Raw genomic sequence first — 20,831 nt, 5'->3', positions numbered from 1 at the left:
GCAGGCGCAGCAAGTGTTTAGGAAGGCAAAAGGTATGTTGGTGTTTATTATAAGGCAAATAGTTATATAAGTAGGGAAGTTTTACTGCAGCTGTACAGGGTCTTGGTGAGACCACATCTTGGCTACTGTGTACAGTTTTGGTCTCCTTATTTGAAGAAGGTTATAATTGTGTTAGAAGCAGTACAGAGAATATTCACTGGACTCATTCCTGGGATGAAGGGCTTATCTTATGAAGAAAGGCTGAACAGGTTGGTCCAATACTCAGTGGAGTTTAGAAGAATGAGAGGTGATCTTACTGAAACATATAAGATCCTGAGAAGGATTGATAGGGTGAATTTTGGAGGGTTGTTTCCTCTTGTGGGGGAGACTAAAACTAGGGGACACAGTTTAAGAATGAGGAGTACTTTTTAATTCAGAGATGAGAATTTTTGTTTTCTCTCAGAAGGTTGTTAATGTGTGGAATTCTCTCTCCCAGAAAGCATTGGAGGCTAGGTCATTGAATATATTCAAGGCTGAGATAGATGGATTTTTAATAGACAAGGGAGTCAAGGGTTATAGGGGCAGACAGGAAAGTGGAGTTGAGACCACAGCCAGATCAGCCATGATCTTATCAAATGGCGGAGCCAAACTCCTATTGCTCTTAAGTCCTATGTTCATATGTCCTATGATCTTATATTACCACCTTGCACGGAACAATATTGAATCATGTCTACAAATAAGTCCATTACTACAGCCTCTCTCTACCTTCAATGGAAACAGTTAGTGCCAAGTTACAGACAACAAGTTTTGGACTTTCCCTTGTTTTCACGCTCAGGCTCATTGCATTGTAGGGTCCTTCCAGGCAGCAGAGATAAAATACTGTTGTCTTACCAGCTGCAGCTGGGTCAACTCAGTCCCATGATTTTAAAAAAAGGCAGTGTTTGAACAATGTACCTCTTTGTTTCTCCTTCACATACTTCTGAACCATCATCCTGTGTGTCAATTCTGGGTAATTATCGGCTGCAAAAAGGAGAAATAAGCGAGTGACCTGCACCTCAAACTGTTGGTGATTAAGGGAGTGGAACAAATTCAGTCTTAGCAAATTCATTGTTTTGAATTATTTCCCAAAATGACAGAGCGGTGGTGGGACGAGGGGTGTGGAGAAAGGTGCATGAGTGGGGTATAACAAAGGGAAGTGCTTCAGACAAAAGACCTTTAGTCCAACCAGCCTATCCACTCAGTTAACCTTTTACTGGCCACTTAAGAGATTGCTTACATTATTTCCAAAATTTGAATCTTTTCAGCTCTCTAGAACCAAAAAGATTTCCTTTTGCAACATTTTTGAGATGGTGAGAGCCTCCCATGGTATTTCTTTTCTCCTCCGTCATATGCTAGTGACCTCCGTGCTAAATAATTTCTGTGTTTAGTTGCGTATTTACCCCAGTTTTCTGTATCTTGAAACAAAGCTCCTGGTTTTGGAATTTGCATATGGTAGGGAAAATGAATCTGTTTCCATGGAAACCTATGGCACAGAAGGAGGCCATTTGGCTCTTCCTGCCCATGCTGGCTCCTTTATTTAGAGGATTACAAAACTGATCCCACTCTCTCCTCATAACGTACATGTTCCTCTGCTTCAAATATTTTTGTTTCAAGTGCACTGGGATCTCTCTAAATCACTACTACTGTGGCGAAGCATTCCATACTACAATTGTCCTTTGTATAAATACATTCCTGTAAACCTCTCCGTTTTCTCGTGATCACTGGCGTCCCAAGCAGCAAAATAGTATTTCACTATTAAAGCTCCTCATAATTTTAACACAGTTGTGGCTCAGTTGGTAGCACTCTCGTCTCTGAATCACAAGATTCTTGGTTCAAGTCTGACTCAGGGCTTGAGGACAAAATCTTCATTCCTGTGCAGCACTCCCTGGAGGTGCTGGCTTTCAGATAAGATATTAAACTGACGCTCCATCTGCTTGTTTGGGTGGGTATAAAAGACATTAGGAACTATTTTAAAGAAGAGCAGGGGGAGTTATCCCTTGTGTCTTGGCCAGTTTTATCCCTCAGTCAACATCGCAAAAAAACAGATGATCTGTTCATTATTACCGCTGTGGTAACTCAGTAGCGGCAGTGCAGGAGTCAGTTATATGTCTGGAGCCCTTCACAGAGATGTTGCCATGTCTCTGACAGTCAATGCTGCTGCCTGGGCATTGCCAGTGACTGGGTAGGCATGCCCCTTCTACCAATCTCACATTCACACCTATTCACATGCAAGGCTGTAGGGTAAGCAACGCGTGGTGCACTCACCTTGGCCAATCACATGAGGTCATTCACCTGCTTGCGGCACAGCAGCCAGTTTTGAGGGGCAAACTCATGGCAACTGACCTCCTCTGCAACCTAACCCTCTGTTCAGGCTTGCTTGGTCTGGCGGGCTGGTCTTCTCCTGTCCTGGGGAAGAGGACCTCCTTCCTTGCCCAAGCAGCCTGAAGAAGAACCTTCAGGGAGGCATTACAGAACCATGGGGGCACCTGGGGTCATTCTTCTGCATTCCTTCTGTTGGTGTCTTAGTGGGACAAACATTTTAAAAGAGCGTTGGCAGCCCTTTAAATATGGCTTCAGCACTCCCAATGGTGTGACCTCAGGCTACCACCTCCGCCTAAGTGGAAGGCTCTTCTGCCTCCCAGCAGTTAATCGGCTGGCCACCACTGAATTGCATTCTCTAGCATGTGCCCCACTCGACTCGAGTGGCAGTTGCTTCTGCTTCTGGTCCTGGCAGCAGGACCCTTGGACCTTGTCATAAAATTCAGCCCCACACAGAGTCTAAACCAGGAAGTATAAAACCAGAAATATAAATTAAATATATGTCATGCACAAAATAAAGATTGATAATAGATGCAATTAAAAGAGACAGAGCAAAAAACTAATTTTCTTTTTTTGCAAATCTTCAATGTTAATTTTCTTCTGAGGGAATGATGCTCCAGGGTTGTATATTTACATTTTTCAGGGACAGAGATTGTTCAGCAGTAACTATCACTTCTCACGCTTTTAAAAAATTCATTCATAGGATGTGGGCGTCGCTGGCTGGGCCAGCATTTATTGCCCATCCCTAATTGCCCTCGAGATGGTGATGGTGAGCTGCCTTCTTGAACTACTGCAGTTCGCATGGTGTAGGTACACCTGCAGTGCTGTTAGGGAGGGGTTTCCAGGATTTTGACCCAGAAACAGTGAAGGAACGGTGATATATTTCCAAGTCAGGATGGTGTGTGGTTTGGAGGGGAGCTTCCAGGTGTTCCCATGACTGCTGCCCTTATCCTTCTGGGTGGTGGTGGTCGTGGGTTTGGAAGGTGCTGTCTAAGGAGGCTTGGTGAGTTCCTGCAGTGCATTTTGTAGATGGTACACACTGCTGCCACTGTGCGTCAGTGGTGGAGGGAGTGAATGTTTGTGGATGAGATGCCAATCAAGCGGGCTGCTTTGTCCTGGATGGTGTCAAGCTTGTTTAGTGTTGTTGGAGCTGCACTCATCCAGGCAAGTGGAGAGTATTCCATCTCACTCCTGACTTGTGCCTTGTAGATGGTGGACAGACTTTGGTGAGTCAAGAGGTGAGTTACTCGCCGTAGGAATCCTAGTCTCTGCTCTTGTAGCCACAATATTTACGTGGCTAGTCCAGTTCAGTTTCTGGTCAATGGTAATCCCCAGGATGTTGATAGCGGAGGATTCAGCAATGGTAATGCCATTGAACGTCAAGGGGCAATGGTTAGATTCTCTTTTGTTGGAGGTGGTCATTGCCTGGCAGTTGTGTGGCACAAATGTTATGATTGACCTCCAACAACCACAACCAACTTCTTTTGTGCTAGGTATGACTCCAACCAGTGGAGAGTCTTCCCCCAGTTCCCATTGACTCCAGTTTTGCTAGGGTTCCTTGATGCGACACATAGTCAAATGCTACCTTAATGTCAATGACTGTCACTCTCATCTCACCTCTGGAGTTCAGCTCTTTTGTCCATGTTTGAACCAAGGCTATAATGAAGTCAGGAGCTGAGCGGCCCTGGTGGAACCCAAACTGAGCATCAGTGAGCAGGTTATTCCTAAGCAAATGTGTCTTGATAGCACTTTTGATGACCCCTTCCATCACTTTACTGATGATGGAGAGTAGACTGATGGGCTGGTAATTGGCCAGATTGGATTTGTACTGCTTTTTGTGTACAGGACCGACCTGGGCAATTTTCCACATTGTTGGGTAGATGTCAGCTGGAACAGCTTGGCAGCAAATCCTGGAGCACAAGTCTTCAGTACTATTACCGGAATGTTGTTACGGCCCATAGCCTTGGCACTATCCAGTGCCTTCAACCGCTTCTTGATATCATGTGGAGTGAATCGAATTGCCTGAAGGCTGTCACCTGTGATACTGGGGACCGCCGGAGGAGGCCAAGATGGATCAGCAGCTCGGCATTTCTGACTATTAAAATCTCACTCACTCCTGAATGCACCAGCGCTAATTTTTCAATCAACTTTAGTGCAGAACTAATAGGCAAGTACGGTAAGTTCAGGCCAGTTGTGTAGTTCCAAATTTTGAGGTGAAGGAGCTCTAAGAAAATGTGTTGTCCAAATCATTTCTAAATCTTCTATTAGGTTTATTCCGATGTGTTGATCATTTGAGCCCCCAAACGTCAGTAAAACTATGCTTTTAAAGTGAAAAATATTACTGCTGGTAGGCATTTTATTTTGAACCATATGGTATTTTGAATTATTAGTCTTTAGCATAGTTAGAATTTCATTATGCAACAGTTTAATTATTCAATTAAAACCTATTTAAAAACATGAACTACAGAAAACTTTACTTACTTCTGACTAGGGGATGGTATATAGAGGGGCCATTGCTTTTCTTGATTTATATTAATAACCTAGACCTGGGTGTATAGGGCACAATTTCAAAATTTGAAGATGATGCAAGACTTGGTAATATTGTGAACTGTGAGGAGGATAGTGAATAGACTTCAAGAAGATTTAGACAGGCTGGTGGAATGGGCAGACACGTGGCAGATAAAATTCAATGTAGAGAAGTGTGAAGTCATATATTTTGGTCAGAAGAGTGAGGAGAGGTGACAAAATGAAGGGTACAATTCAAAGGAAAAGCAGGAGCAAAGGGACCTGGGTCTATATGTGCATACATTGTTGAAGGTGACAGGGCAGGTTGAGAAAGCAGTTAATAAATTACATTGAACCTTGGGTTTTATAAACAGGGGCACAGAGTACAAAAGCCAGTAAATTATGAACCTTCATAAAACACTGGTTCAGCCTCAAGGGAAAGAATATGAAGGTTTTAGAAAGGGCACAGAAAAGATTTACGAGAATGGTTCCAAGGATGAGAGACTTCATTTATGTGGATAGATTGATGAAGCTGGGGCTGTTCTCCTTGGAGAAGAGAAGGTTGAGAGGAGATTTGTTACATGTGTTCAAAATCATGAGGGGTCTGGGTAGCATAAATGGGGAGGAACTGTTCCCTTAGGCAGAAAATCACCCCAAGGTGATTAACAGAGGAACCAGAGGTGACATGAGGAAAAACTTCCTTAGTAGTACAGAGCGTGAATATTGCTGAAAAAAGAGACATGTCTAAACTTTTCATCTTGCACTCATCAGGTCACTTCACAAGAATACCAATATAAGGGGAAAACAATAATTTGTACTGTATGTGAGGACAGTGCTGATTGGTTGAATTTCAGTGCCAGTGTGATGCTAGGTAGGTAGGCCAAACCTTCCAAAGACTGGCGGATCGTGTTAAACAGCATGTCCCAGCTGCTGTTTGCAATGGTCAAGGTACAGACTGTACCCAACCAGCCCTTGCTTGCAAAACTCAAAACGCAGTGTCCAACATTAGATGTGATTCCACGATTGGACAACATTTGCTAAATAATCCTCGATGTGCTAAGAATTATGGTAACAACCAACTTAAGATTGTCAGTCAGGCTTGTAGTGTGGCACATTTGCATGTACTGGAAGCTACATATATTAATACACAGGGCCCTGTTCTTTGTAGACAGAAAGAATATGTACACACATTGTGCCTGTTTCAGCTAAACAATATAAATGACAGCCATTTGCTGATTCAATCCTCAGAGCAATGCTTGACCAATCAAGGTCAAGCAGACTGGTTTAAATTTCAAACAATGCTTGGCAGTTAACTGTCAGTCACCATCATTGGTGCATTCTCCATGGCATAGCCTCCACTATTCAGAGTCCACTTGGCAACCAATCAGCACTGTCTTTTCATACAGTATAAATTGTTGTTTTCCACTTATATTGGTATTCTTGTGATGTGTCCTGATGAGTGCAAGACAAAAAGCTTCAACATAGTTCTTTTGTCAGCAAAACTTCTTCATGCAAGAAGTGGTTTGGATCTGGAATGCACTGCCTGAGTGTGTGGAGGAGATAAATTCAACTGCGGTTTTCAAAAGGAAACTGGATAATTATCTGAAGAGAAGTTTTAAAAGGCTACAGGGAAAAGGTGAAGGAGTGGGACTAGCTGAGTTGCTGTTTCAGAGAACTGACACAGAGATAATGTGCTGCATGGCCTCCTTCTATGCTATAACCATTCTATGATTCTAGTATAGATACACACGAGAGGAAGAAAGAAGCTGAAGGTTACCCTGATAGCGTGATCAAGAAGGGTGGGAGGAGGCTTGTGTGGAACATAAACACCAACATAAGATGGCGTGGGCCAAATGGCCTGTTTCTGTTCTGTACATTCCATGTAAAGCGGCCAGCAAGGAATACAAACACGATACTGTGTTTCATATCCTCACGCCGTCACAGCAAAGCCCTCAATGTTGATCACTCTCTTCTCACCCCTCATACTCTTTCTCTCTCCACCTACTCACACTCTCTCCCCACCCAGACTCTCTCCCTCCCACCCTCTCTCACTCTTGCTCCCCCCACCCCCTAACACACTCTCTCTCTCCCCACCCCCTAACACACTCTCTCTCTCCCCACCCCCTAACACACTCTCTCTCTCCCCACCCCCTAACACACTCTCTCTCTCCCCACCCCCTAACACACTCTCTCTCTCCCCACCCCCTAACACACTCTCTCTCTTCCCACCCCCTAACACACTCTCTCTCCCCACCCCCTAACACTCTCTCTCTCCCCACCCCCTGGTGGGGCTGGAGATGGGCTTTCCATCCCTCACTCAGATGGAAATCCTGCCAGCCAGTCAGATTGGCCAGCAGCTCTGTACACTCAGCAACACCACTGGGAGGGGTGGTGATTGCCAGTCCCACCAAAGTGTCGGAGCCCCAGGATGGAGGTAGGTGCAGGTCTCACAGTGGGGAGGGGAAAGGAGGATCCAGGGGCTGTGGCAGGGTGGTGGGGGGGAGGTGTATGTGCTGTGAATGGCAGGGCGGGGAGCACCTCGGGGGCACAGACCTTGGAGGGGACACCAATTTTAAAAGGGGGGCCAGTAACCGAGGCTGTCGTGTCCCCCCCGACCCCCTCGAGGCCAAGCAGGATACCCTGCCGGGCTTGCCCCCACGCCACTAACCTGGAACTCCTCCCGCTGGCATCAAAATTGTGGCTGGTATAGGAAATGGCCTTTAAGTGGCCATTAATTGGTCAGTTAAGAACATAAGAACTAGGAGCAGGAGTAGGCAATTCAGCCCCTCGAGCCTGCCCCGCCATTCAATACGACCATGGCTGATCTCATTTCGGCCTCAACTCCAATTTCCCACCCTCTCCCCATAACCTTTCAGCCCATTACTAATTAAAAATCTGTCTATCTCCTCCTTAAATTTATTCGGCGTCCCAGCATCCACTGCACTCTGAGGTAGTGAATTCCACAGATTCACAACCCTTTGAGAAAAGTAATTCCTCCTCATCTCTGATTTAAATCTACCACCCCTTAGCCTAAAACTATGACCTCTCGTTCTAGAATGCCCCACAAGGGGAAACATCCGCTCCATGTCTACTTTGTCTATCCTCTTTAGCATCTTATATACCTCAATTAGATCTCTTCTCATCCTTCTAAACTCTAGCGAATATAGGCCTAAACTGCTCAATCTCTCCTCATAAGACAAGCCCTGCATCTCTGGAATCAATCTTGTGAACCTCCTCTGAACCACCTCCAATGCAACTACATCCTTCCTCAAGTAAGGGCACCAAAACTGTGCACAGTAATCCAGGCGCGGTCTCACCAATGCCCTGTACAGCTGCAACAACACTTCCCTATTTTTATACTCTATTCCTTTAGCAATAAATGCCAAAATTCCATTTGCCTTCCTTATTACCTGCTGTACCTGCATACTAGCTTTCAGTGATTCATGCATGAGGACACCCAGATCCCTCTGCACTGAAGCATTCTGAAATTTCTCTCCATTTAAATAATAAGTCGCCTTTTTATTCTTCCGACCAAAATGGATAACCTCACACTTATCCACGTTAAACTCCATCTGCCAAATTTTGGCTCATTCACCTAACCCGTCCATATCCATTTGTAAATTTCTTATTTCTTCCTTGCAACTTACTTTCCCACCTATTTTGGTGTTGTTTGCAAATTTAGCTATAGTACCTTCTATCCCTGAATCCAAGTCATTAATATAGATTATAAATAGTTGTGGCCCAAGGACCGAACCCATGGCACCCCACTAGTTACAGCTTGCCAACCAGAAAAAGACCCATTTATCCCGACTCTCTGCTTTCTGTTGGTTAGCCAATCCTCTATCCAAGCTAATATATTACCCCTAACTCCGTGTGATCTTATCTTGTGTATTAATCTTTTGTGCGGCACCTTATCAAAGGCCTTCTGGAAGTCCCCATTATTCACTTTGCTTGTCACACCTTCAAAGAACTCTAGCAAATTAGTCAAACACGGTTTACTCTTCATAAAACTATGCTGACTCTGATGGATTGCATTTTGACTTTCCAAATGCCCCATTACTACTTCCTTAATAATGGAGTCCAACAATTTCCCAACGACAGACGTTAAACTAACTGGTCTATAGTTTCCTACTTTTTGCCTTCCCCCCCCCCCTTTTTTTTTTTGAATAAGGGTATTATCTTAGTATTTCCCCAATCCACTGGAACCTTTCCAGAATCCAGGGAATTTTGGAATATTATAGCCAATGCATCCACTATCTCTGCTGCCACTTCCTTTAAGACCCTGGGATGTAGGCCATCAGGTCCTGGGGACTTGTCACCCTTTAATCCCAATAGTTTGCTCAGTACTTTTTCTCTAGTGATGATGATTGTTCTAAGTTCCTCCTTCTCTATATCCTCCGCGCTACCTGTTGCTATTGGGGTGGTACTAGTGTCCTCCACTGTGAAAACTGAGGCAAAATATTGATTAAGAATCTCTGCCGTTTCTGCGTTCTCCACTATTAACTCCCCAGTCTCGTCCTCCAAGGGACCAACATTCACTTTAGCTATTCTCTTTCCTTTTATATACTTGTAGAAGCTTTTGCTATCAGTTTTTACATTTTGCGCTTGTTTTCTTTCATAATTTACCTTTGCTCTTTTGATTTTTTTTGTTAGTAACCCTTTGTTGATCTTTAAAAGTTTCCCAATCTTCCAGCCTGCCACTGACCTTTGCAATTTGGTATGCCTTAGTTTTTGCCTTTAAGTTATCTTTAACTTCCTTGCTTAGCCATGGATGCTTTTTCCCCCTCTTACCATCTTTCTTCCTCATTGGGATATATTTTACTTGGGAGGAATTGAATATCTCCTTAAATATCTGCCATTGTTCATCAACTGTGCTACCTTGTAGTCTTCCTGCCCAGTCCACTAGGGCCAAATCTGCTCTCATACCTGTGTAGTTACCTTTGTTTAGCTCCAGAAACACTAGTGTGGGACTCAAGTTTTTCACTCTCAAACTGAACTTGAAATTCTAGCATGCTATGATCACTCTTCACTAGAGGATCCTTTACTATGAGATCATTAATTAATCCCATCTCATTACACAAAACCAAACCCGGAATAGCCTGCTCCATGGTTGGTTCCACAACATATTGCTCCAAGAAACAATTTCTAATACACTCTATGAACTCTCCCTCAAAGCTACCCTTGCCAATTCGATTAGTCCAGTCTGTATGCATATTAAAATCATCCATGATTATTGCCGTGCCTTTCTTACATGCTCCCAGTATTTCCTGGTTTATACTATGCCCTACTGCTAAACTACTGTTTGGGGACCTATAGACTACTCCCACCAGGGACTTCTTTCCCTTGCTATTTCTTATTTCTACCCAGACTGACTGTACGTCTTGCTCTCCAATGCCTTTATCATTCCTCACTATAGCACTAATCTCTCCCTTTACTAACAAAGCTACATCACCTCCTTTTCTTTCCAGCCTATCCTTCCGAAACACTGAGTACCCTTGGATATTCAAAGAACAAAGAAAAGTACAGCACATGAACAGGCCCTTTGGCCTCCAAGCCTCCGCCGATCATATTGCCCTCAACTAAAACGTTTTGCACTTCTGGGGTTTGTATCCCTCTATTCCCATCCTATTCATGTATTTGTCAAGCTGTCTCTTAAACACCACTATCGTACCTGTTTCCACCACCTCCTCTGGCAGCGAATTCCAGACACTCACTACCCTCTGCGTAAAAAACTTGCCCCGCACATCTCCTCTATAGTTTTCTCCTCTCACCTTAAATCTATGTCCCCTAGTAATTGACTCTTCCACCCTGGGAGAAAGCTTCTGACTATCTACTCTGTCCATGCCACTCATAATTTTGTAAACTTCTATCAAGTCACCCCTCAATCTCCGTCGCTCTAGTGAGAACAATCTGAGTTTCTCCAACCTCTCCTCATAGCTAATAACCTCCAGACCAGGCAGCATCCTAGTAAACCTCCTCTGCACCCTCTCCAATGCCTCCATATCCTTCTGGTAATGTGGCGACCAGAATTGCACGCAATATTCCAAGTGTGGCCTAACCAAGGTTCTATACAGCTGCAGCATGACTTTCCAGCTTTTATACTCAATACCCCTGCCAATGAAGGCAAGCATGCCATATGCCTTCAACTCCCAAACCTGTTCTCCCTGTAACCATGTCTCAGTAATCGCCACCAAATCATACCTATTTATCTCTATTTGCGCTGTTAACTCATTAGTTTTATTCCAAATGCTAAGTGCATCCAGATACAAAGCCTTTAAGTTTGCCCTATTGTCAATTTTCCCTACTCTTAAGGGCCTCGAATGGGGCAAGGGTGGCCTGCCTTGCCTGCCCACCGCCCCCATAACATTGCAGACAGATCGGTGGCTAGCAGAAAGACAGCTGAAAGGCCACTCAGGAATTTTACAGGTCATTCTGCCTACAAACGCACTGCTGGGTTCTGCCCACATCCCTTCCTCCCCCAACCCCCCACCCCCTGTAAAGTTCTGCCCATTATGTCTCCTCATTTTCCTCTGCACATTGTTAATGAATATCCAGCATTGTCTCTGCCTTCTTTCATTCCACAACACAGGTTTCAAACATAAATCCTAAGATGAATTGAAGAAGTGCTGTTTTCACTCATTTTCTTTTTCGACGCATCTCGAAGATAGTGAGTTAATGGTTGTGAAATTAAACTGCAGATCTGAGCGGGGTGTGTTGCAAGCCACATTATATGCAGTTCAGTCATGTGCTCCAAAGTTGGGTCATTGGAAATTCAGTCGTAACTTGGAAGGAATATGCTGCCTCATACTATTTGCCTGTTACCCACTTCGCCCTTGCATTCTTCGATTTACACGTATATGTTTCTTTGGCAGATCACATGGGAAGTTTCAGAGGAACAGAGGAAGGACTGCACTGCAAAAGGCAAGACCAGGGTTTGTATTTCTCTATCTTACATCTGTAGGGTTTAACAGTAGTCCCAGCAGTGTTCCTAGTGATAATGGAAGCCTGCAGACATTTATCAGGCAGTCATGGAAGAAAGTGGCCAGATCAGGAGAAAGATGAGAGGGATCTTTGGTAGGGGAACCAATAAGCAGATCGGCAGAAGACTAACAGGGATGGGGAATGTTGGAAATGCTGAACAGGTCAGCAACTGTGGGGAGAGAAACAAAGTTAATGTTTCAGGACAATGACCTTTCATCTGAATTCATTCCTTTCAAATCCACTGTGCATACCCCAGGAGGGCTTGTGGCACAGTGAGTAGTGTGCCTACCTCTGGGCCAGAAGATCTAGTTTCAGGTCCCCTTCCAGGACTTGATGGATACGGAAGATGCATTCATAACATGGCCAAACAGGTTTATTATCAGCCTGTAATCCTTCCAATACACCTGACGACAGGCCGTAAGAGCAGCCATACTGCAGGAGGCAGTGGCAAACCACTGAAGTACTTTGCCGAGCACAATCATGGACCAATTCAATGGAAGTCCATGGTCACCAATGCTCTCTTAGGGCACGTTACTTGGAGGAGGTGCATACCCCAGCTTGCTTTTTCATACACTACTTAGATTCTAACTTTGTTTTGGGGAGATACAAGAGGTGTATAAAAAGCAAGCTGGGGTATGCACAAGGGATTGAAAGGAATGAGGAACATTACCTATTGAAGATGTAGAAGGAGCAAGGGAACTTGCTCAAAAATGGGAAATAATTTTAGTTATCTCTAGTCTGGATGAGTTGGGAGCTCAATAAATGGTAAGTTAAAGTAATGTTTCAATAAGCAATGAAAGAAACAATAAAGAAAGCCTTTTAAAAAAAAAAGAGAACAGCAGAGAGAAATTTTTTAAAATGGAGAATAGCAGTGACGATGCATTGGAAATTATTCCAGGGGAAATTGAAAAGGATCCAAGAGAGTGAATAGGTACAGAACGTAACATTAAATCACAGTGGGCAGCAATAAATTGGATGAATAGAACGTTGAATTATTATAGCACTAGGTCAATTAAGTCTAAATTGGAAAAAGTCATGCTAAAACTACCCTGTTCACTTTGCGCATCGAGTATCCACAGAGGTGATGTAGAGAAGGTCACAAAGTTGAACCCTAAGGTTAATTGTTAAGACCAACCGCTCTCAGAGATGCTGTCTTGTCAATGTCCAGTGCACAATGGCTCCAACTGCCTTTTGAAAGATTTTACAGAAAAGCTGATGGAAGAGGATGGATGGGAATCACTTTGTTTAATGTCTTACAGGAAGAATGCAACAATTTCATCCGGGTCCTGCAGTACCTCAATGATACACACATTTTCATGTGTGGAACATTTGCCTTCAACCCGAAGTGTGCCTACATAGTAAGAAAAATTCTCTTTTATCACTAAGGCCTGTGATATGACTGTGTGCTTCTTCTGTGTCTTTAAACTTTCATTTGTCTATGAGAGTAGCAGAAATGTAATTGTTTTCTCAGATTAATAAATAGTAAAGTCTGAGTGATGTTGTCATGGAAACCTGTCACATGACCCTTCACTCAGTTCATGGACAGGAGGAAACAAGAGGGGAAAAGGAACCAAGAGGAACAGTGATGTCATTGCCAATCAGGACAAATGTATTACATTAATTTAAGCAGCTTTTTCTGATCTGGCTGTTAACAAATGTTCCATGAATTACATTAGCTTAAGTTCTGTCCTATCTAGTGACAATTCCCTGGTTTCAGGGATTCTACCTTTGTAATAGAAGCAACAAAAGGGAGTCAATTGGGTATGTGACCGGTATGTGCAGTATTGGTAGATCAACTGATGAGTTATGTTTATTAGTGAGTGAAGGGTGGTGTGGGCAGTGGTGAGTGAGGAGCCAGTGTGTGGATGGTAGCGGGTAAGGAGCAGCTGATGGTACATTAGTGACAGAGGCCATTGTGTCTGCAGTAGTCAATGAGAAACCAGTGTGTTACGTGCAGTAGTGGGTGAGGGACTGGTGTACTAAACAGGTTTTTGGTGTCTCAGCGAATCGAAGGATATGGGGAGTGGGCAGGGAAATGGCGTTGAGGCAGAAGACAAGCCATGATCATACTGAATGATGGAGCAAGTTTGAAGGGCCACATAGTCTACCCCTACTCCTATTTCTTATGTTCATATGCGTGCAATAGTGACTGAGAGGCTGGTGTGATATGTGCAGGAGTGAGTGAGGGGCTGGTGTGATGTGTGCGGGAGTGAGTGAGGGGCTGATGTGATGTGTGCAGGAGTGAGGGAGGGGCTGGTGTGATGTGTGCAGGAGTGAAGGAGGGGCTGGTGTGATGTGTGCAGGAGTGAGGGAGGGGCTAGTGTGATGTGCAGGAGTGAGGGAGGGGCTGGTGTGATGTGTGCAGGAGTGAGGGAGGGGCTGGTGTGATGTGGGCAGAAGTGACTGAGGGGCTGGTATGATGTGTGCAGGAGCGAGTGATGGCTAGTGTGATGTGTGCAGAAGTGTGTTATGGACAGGATGAGAGAGAACTGCTAAAATCCCTGTCACCTTCTCAATTGTCCACAATCAGTAAGCTTTTGAGAAGATGATGTGGGTTTTTAATCCCTGAGTGTGTGGACGATTTGAATTACCAGCAGCAAACTTCGTGCGGGTTTAAATAAAGATGATTTCTTTTTTAATGCATTCACCCCGAAATCTAATGCTATAGTACTCATTCACACAGTCATACATTTAAACGCACTCAAGGAAAGTACAGTTGAAGAAAACAATGCACTTTTACAAATAATAAACAAAAAGAATAATTCATTATCCACATGATTGTCTTGTTCTGAACAACACACGGTGCGGGCCTGATAGAAAAGACGCCTTCAATCCTGAAGGATAGTTTAGATGAATTCAACAGCCAGAGTAGCATGTTAAAGTCTTTTCTGGATTCTCTAGAAGAGATGGACTTTTTGCTGGTCGTGAAGTTAGTTGCTTGTAGTCCCATTACCAGGAGGTCAGTTTGCTGTATTGGTGGACCCAAGAAGGAACAAGCTTGGTGACCTTACAATGTTACAACCTCCAGTTCTTTTAAGGTGTAGACGGTACTGCTATTTTTTCTGCTGCTGTATCTTTCCGCAGACAGCACTTAAAAGATTACAAAGAGACAAACGTGGCTGACTTACACGAGACTCTTCACAATTGCAATTCCTTTTCCAAATATGGCGGTGGTCTTGGGTTGATTGGCCACATCTAGTTTATTGGTTGAACACATGGCGGTTGGGGGTGGAATAAGACAATCATCTTTTTTTCAAAAAAGACCCATTCAATTCAGGAATGTCTCCTGATGGTTTCAGGACAGGTGCAGTTTGGCAAGTCTAAGTCTGAAATCCTTTTTTCCCGGTGAGTTAGTGAGGCAGTTTTTGAATACAAAAGCCAGGCCATCGGACCCTCGGCAGCCATCTTTGCAGCACATTGGCTTTTCTTTTAATAAATGGCCAATTTCAAAGAGTTCACATTGAATAAAGTTCATACCTTGAAGGTTAGGAATATGATACGTCTTTACTGGGCATAACAAGTGTGTGGGGAAGGTGGGGAGCTTTAATACAGTCTGATTTGAACTTGTAATGTTTTTTATTTCAGAAGGCTTCTGAGTTTGAGTTGGTGAAAGATGGTAATGGGGAAGTAATCCTGGAAAGTGGAAAAGCCCGGTGCCCATACGACCCTGCCTTTCGATACACCACTGTGGTAGCGGGTAATCTCTCAAATTTCTCTCTGGTCTTCAATTTTAATAGAAAGGCTGGTTCTGGAAACTTCTGATTGAGGGAGTGAGACAGAATTTGCTGCACTCAGATTTCTGAGCCAGAACCAAGTATTGAAATATTTTCTATGTGGTAAATCCAATCCACATATCATTGCATTTTCTGTATTGCCCTTAAACCTGTACGGACCTGGTTCAGGGTTTGGGGTGTGCGTTTGTGGCTCTTGACAGGTGTATTAAGAGAAGAGGTGTAACACCTTTTGGCTACACAATTGCAATAGCACCCAGAAGGTGGATGTGAGTACACATTCAAGAATTCTGTTCCTGGATACAAGCCCAAGAAATTTCCTGTAATTAAGCACTTTTAATATTTGAGTTGATGTCACACAGAACTTGAAATGGAAGCGAAATAAATATGGCAGCCCAAATTAGGGGCAGCAAGAGGACTATCAGTATATGCAATGTTTGAGGGAAAAAGGTAAATTGATGCTGTGCACTGGAGACACCTTTCAAATGTTTATTTTTATATTATATTTACTCTTTTTCTCTTCATTGATCCTATCCTTTACACCATACCATTCTCAGAGGCAGGAAAGAACTGTCCAGCCCATGAGAGATGTCATGGCATCTTCTGGCTCTTCCTCTCACAGTAAGACTTAACCTTTACATTTTTGGGGCAAGCTAAGTCCCCATGTCCATGGTAACAGTGATTCAATCTCATTCCCAGCATAGGTCACAAGCTGGAGAGTGCGGTGACCAGTTATCAAGATTGGAGATGATCTGCTGGGACCAACACTTTGCCACACATGCTTGAGTTCCTGATTTTGGTGGGTTTATTGGATAGAGGCTGAGCAGGAAAAATTGGAAGGAATTTCTCCCTTTCCCCCAGCAGCCCCACTTTCCACAAACACTTTTGAGCTTCTGCTAGTTCAAAGACAACAGCTGCAGAGTCCAGAGAACAGGCTCTCTGCCCATTCTCTCAACTGGTGAATGCTGTGTGACGTTGGTGAGAGCTAAGAAAGGGGGGAAAGATTTTTCATTCAAATCAAGGATTAAAAACAAATTATTTTTAATAAAAACGAGACTGGATTGTGAGTGGAGTGAAGCTGATAAAAGATGCAATCACTGTGGAACTTTGTATGATGAGAAATGGGTAACTAGCTTTCCTCTCTCTTTGATCCTGCACTGCCAGATGGACTGTTGTATGCAGCAACTGCAATCGATCTCCAAGGAACTCAATTCCTTATTTCCAGGGCAATGGGTCCTTTCAATCAGCGAACCACAACAGAGACATTAGATTCCTGGTTGAAAGGTGAGTAATGAAAGGTTTTTGATAAATGTAGCAATGAGATTAGGCTGGAAGAAAGAAAGATGATTAAGCAGTTGTTTTGAGTCAGTGCCACAACTGGAGGTACCCAGAAAGGTGCTAAGGGATGTTATATTTTTCTGCGTTCTTGCATGCAGCTTGTCAAATTGCTCGAGTACTCTTAATTACTTTTTATTTTTGCTTTCTTTTAAGTCCTTCAGTATGGTGCTCAACTGACAAAAGTCCAGTAAAATTTCTGTAATCTCTCGGAACCTGAGAAGGAGTTTTTAAAAAGGTCACACATGTCCCAGATACGAATGATTGGCAAAATTGGCTGACTAAATGATACACACATTACACATACACATACACCATGTGAAGCCAACTCAATATAAGTCTCTCTGCACCTGATTTCCAGAAACTGTTTTTTAAACTCACGCTGTTTGCAGATTAGAGTCTAAACTTTTCTCCTGTTTTGCCATTTTTCTATCAGGAAGCTGCTTTTCTTCACTTCCTTAGATAGAGCAGGAGATATACTTTAGTACCTCCTTTTGTCAAAACCAAAGATTAGCTGTACTGTGACATGAGAAAACAAAATAAGACTTAAATTTTCTTTCAGTTATTTGTTCCTCAAACCGGGCTAATCGTGCAAGTACCTCATTGGGTCCAACACAGTTGATTAAAGAAAAAATTCCTAAACCTCAGAATCCCTCAGCCACCCCTCCATCTCTTTTGGTCAGCTGCTAGGTGCATTTAGTTAATTTTCTTTCCCCCCAGAAATCATTAAAATACTGTTTGGGTACAAAAGCAAAATCCTCCGTGCAGATGCTAGAAATCTGAAATTAAAACATACTGGAAATGCTCAGCATGTCAGGCAGTAATTGTGGAGAGAGGAACAGAGAGTTAGTGGGCTGGATTTTACGGGGTTGCCACGGTCCCTGTTGCACCCCTGGGCTAAGAAGTCGGTGGGGTGGGCGCCCACCCACAATCCCAATGGCTGCCCTGCAGCAATTTAACATGGCAACAGCGTTAATTGCTCTAAGGCAAGACTTCTGCTCCTTTCTTGAGAGAAGTTCCACCTTAAAGAGCTCCCAGTCAGTCGGATGGCTGGCAGCTCTGTAGCCCCAGCAGTACCAGCTGTGAGTGGTGGCTACTGCTGGGACTACAGGCAGACCCACCCGGCTGAGGAGCCGAGATAAGTCCAGGGTTGGGGATTTCAGTGAGGGGTGGGTGACGAGGGTTGCGGGGGGTGGGGGGCTGCTGGGTTCAAGAGGCTGGGGGGAGAGTTAAAGAGGCAGTTGGGGGAGGTGCCTCCGATGGGCCCCAAGGGACCTGCAAAATGCTCCACTCCTCCTTCCCCCCCTCATCTTGCCTGACACCAGCCCACGCGGCTAAAGCTGTCGGAACGGCCTGGGACTCCCTCTGCCACAGGGGCAGGATGAGGCCCTTAAGTTGCCATTAATTGACCACTGATGGGTCTCAACAGGACCAAGGGTGGGTGGGCCAGCTGACGCACCTCCCACCACCCAACGTAAAATTTCAGATAGGTTGTGGGCGGCGGTGGGCAGCGGGCAGGCCACCCGCTGGTTTTACGTGCCCCCTTGCCCATGCCCAAACCCTCCCCTCCACCACCATCTTCAAAGCCGCCAGCAGGGGAGCATAAAATCCAGCCCAATATTTTAGGTCGATGACCTTTTACCAGAGGTTCTTCAGGGCCCTGTCAGATTTTCTGCTTTTACACTTGTTTTAGGTACTCTCCTATGTAAGTCAACTAATATCAACTGCATCACTTCTCATATCACTGTGGGAATGTCATCTTTATATTTTCATATTAGGTCTTCCAACACCTTCATTCACCATGCAGTAGTTCCCCAAGTTGCAGAAGGCCATATTTCACACTGCACCGTCCAACCATTGGCAGCTCTGACCCCACCATAATCGGCAGGCTCAGCTCATTTAAGTATCAATTGGCAGTCCTGTGGTGGAAATCCCATGTAAAATCAGAGTGCTGCGCTGGGGATGCTTGGAAATTAAGGGTGCTGCCATTATAAAGCTGAGTTTGGTTGTAGAGTGCAGAGCAGTTTAAGGAAGCACCAGGTAAGTAGGCAAGTGCTTGGTAACAGTGAGGTAACTGGCAGGTTACTGGGCTGGATGGCTCAGATAATTTTGTGCCAGTTTTAAAGAATATTTTCATTTTTCTGTTCCTGCCGTTATTTTGCAGCTTTTTAAAATCACTCCTGCTACCTCTCCATCCCTGTCCCTGCCCTAGACATTAACAACAGGATGAGTGTTTGCTCCTGAGAAATAAATGTGAATGCTCGACAACAATTATAGGCCTCCTTTTCATGCTGGTAATCACCACTCAAGAACCACTTTGCCTCATGTGTGTGCGCGTGTGAACGCTGCAGCTCTTCAGAATGCGTGAACTGAGATACATTTCTATCCTCCAGAACCGACGTTTGTTGGCTCAGCTTTGGTGAAGGAGAGCTTGAGGAGTGAAGTGGGCGATGATGACAAACTGTATTTTTTCTTCAGCGAGTTGAGCCAGAAGTTTAACCATTATACCAGACTGCGGGTTTCCAGAGTCGCCAGGATTTGCAAGGTAGTCAGCTGCTGGCAACTATTCTTGAGACTTTCTTTCCAATGGCACTTGGTTCCAAATTTCACCCAGTCACCCTTTTGCTAGCAGAAGGCAAACAATTAATTATAGGTGCAGGAATCAGTGGAATGTGAATTTTGTGTTTCTATGTCAGTGACGCATTTCATTTTACATCAAATGCGAATAAGAATTCCTTTGATTACCGAAATGTATTAATGACATGATAAACGTAACACAAAAATTTTCTCATGTTGTTATGCATTAAAAACATTATTAGCAATAGTCGTTTGGTGGTAAAGAATTTGAGTATTGCTGAAAATAAGAGACATGTCTAAGCTTTTTGTCCTGCACTCACCAGGCCACTCACAAGAATACTAATGTAAGGGGAAGATAGCAATTTATACAGTATGTGAAAAGAGTGCTGATTGGTTGGCAAGTGGTATTGCCATGGCGAATGCACAGCTGATGGTGACTGACAGTTAACTGCCAAGCATTGTTTGAAATTAAAACCTGGCAGCTTGACCCTGATTGGTCAAGGCATTGCCCTGAGGAATGAGTCAGTGAATGGCTGTCACTTATTTTGTTCAGATGAAACAGGCGCCATGTGTGTACATGTTCTTATGTTATGAAGAGTGAGGCCTGGTCTATTAGCAGTGGGACTTAGGGTTGGGGAGCAAAATGAATGGTAATGATGGGGATGTGAAGGTGATAAATGGAAAGCAATGAAAGGGAGCAGTGGGGAATTTAAGAGAAAAGGGATGAAAGAAGAGAGAAAGAATGGCAATGGAGAGAAGACAGAGGAGACGAGGAAAAGAAGGCAATTTATACGTCAACATTTGTATTTCCTCCTTCACTCTGACATGTATTTAGATTTTTTCTTACAATGTCTAAAACATAAGGTACTGATTCATGTAGCTGCTTGTTTTTATATGTCATAGACTTATAATGGGGACTGTTCTTGGATTTAGATTTTGTGGGTCAGCTTTTGAAGTAATTGGTCAGCTGTTATCAGCTTCCTACGTTGCAATTTACGCAAACAGCAACATTGTCACTGCAGTGCTGTACATAGATAGACATTGCAACACAGGCAGTAACAGCCAACCCAGTGCTATACACAGATAGTGCCACACACAGGCAGTAACAGTCACTGCAGTGCTGTACATAGTGCCACACACAGGCAGTAACACTGTCACTGCATTGTAATACACAGTTAGACAGTGCCACACACAGGCAGTAATGGTCACTGGAGTGCCATACACAGATAGACAGTGCCACACAGTCAGTGACAGTCACTGCAGCGCTATACACAAACAGTGCCACACACAGGCAGTATCACTGTCACTGTAGTGCTATACCCAGGCAATGCCACACACAGGCAGTATCACTGTCACTGCAGTGCT

At 44.0% G+C, this 20,831-nt stretch overlaps 1 protein-coding gene across 2 annotated transcripts in view; it reads left to right on the top strand.

Moving 5' to 3' along the window:
• The window catches only part of LOC144685779 (semaphorin-4B-like), a 99,680-nt gene that overhangs the window by 35,639 nt on the left and 43,210 nt on the right, over nucleotides 1-20,831 (top strand). For both annotated transcript variants that reach the window (XM_078550650.1, XM_078550649.1), the window contains exons 3-7: nucleotides 11,715-11,774; nucleotides 13,083-13,181; nucleotides 15,409-15,520; nucleotides 16,719-16,838; nucleotides 19,283-19,434. In XM_078550650.1, coding sequence (XP_078406776.1) covers nucleotides 11,715-11,774; nucleotides 13,083-13,181; nucleotides 15,409-15,520; nucleotides 16,719-16,838; nucleotides 19,283-19,434 — 543 coding nt within the window. The remainder of the gene's footprint in view (nucleotides 1-11,714; nucleotides 11,775-13,082; nucleotides 13,182-15,408; nucleotides 15,521-16,718; nucleotides 16,839-19,282; nucleotides 19,435-20,831) is intronic.

This window comes from Cetorhinus maximus, chromosome 10, assembly GCF_964194155.1.
Source record: "Cetorhinus maximus chromosome 10, sCetMax3.hap1.1, whole genome shotgun sequence".
Taxonomy (NCBI): domain Eukaryota; kingdom Metazoa; phylum Chordata; class Chondrichthyes; order Lamniformes; family Cetorhinidae; genus Cetorhinus; species Cetorhinus maximus.
Note: the sequence above shows the minus strand (reverse complement) of the source record. Positions and strands in the feature narration are given on the sequence as shown.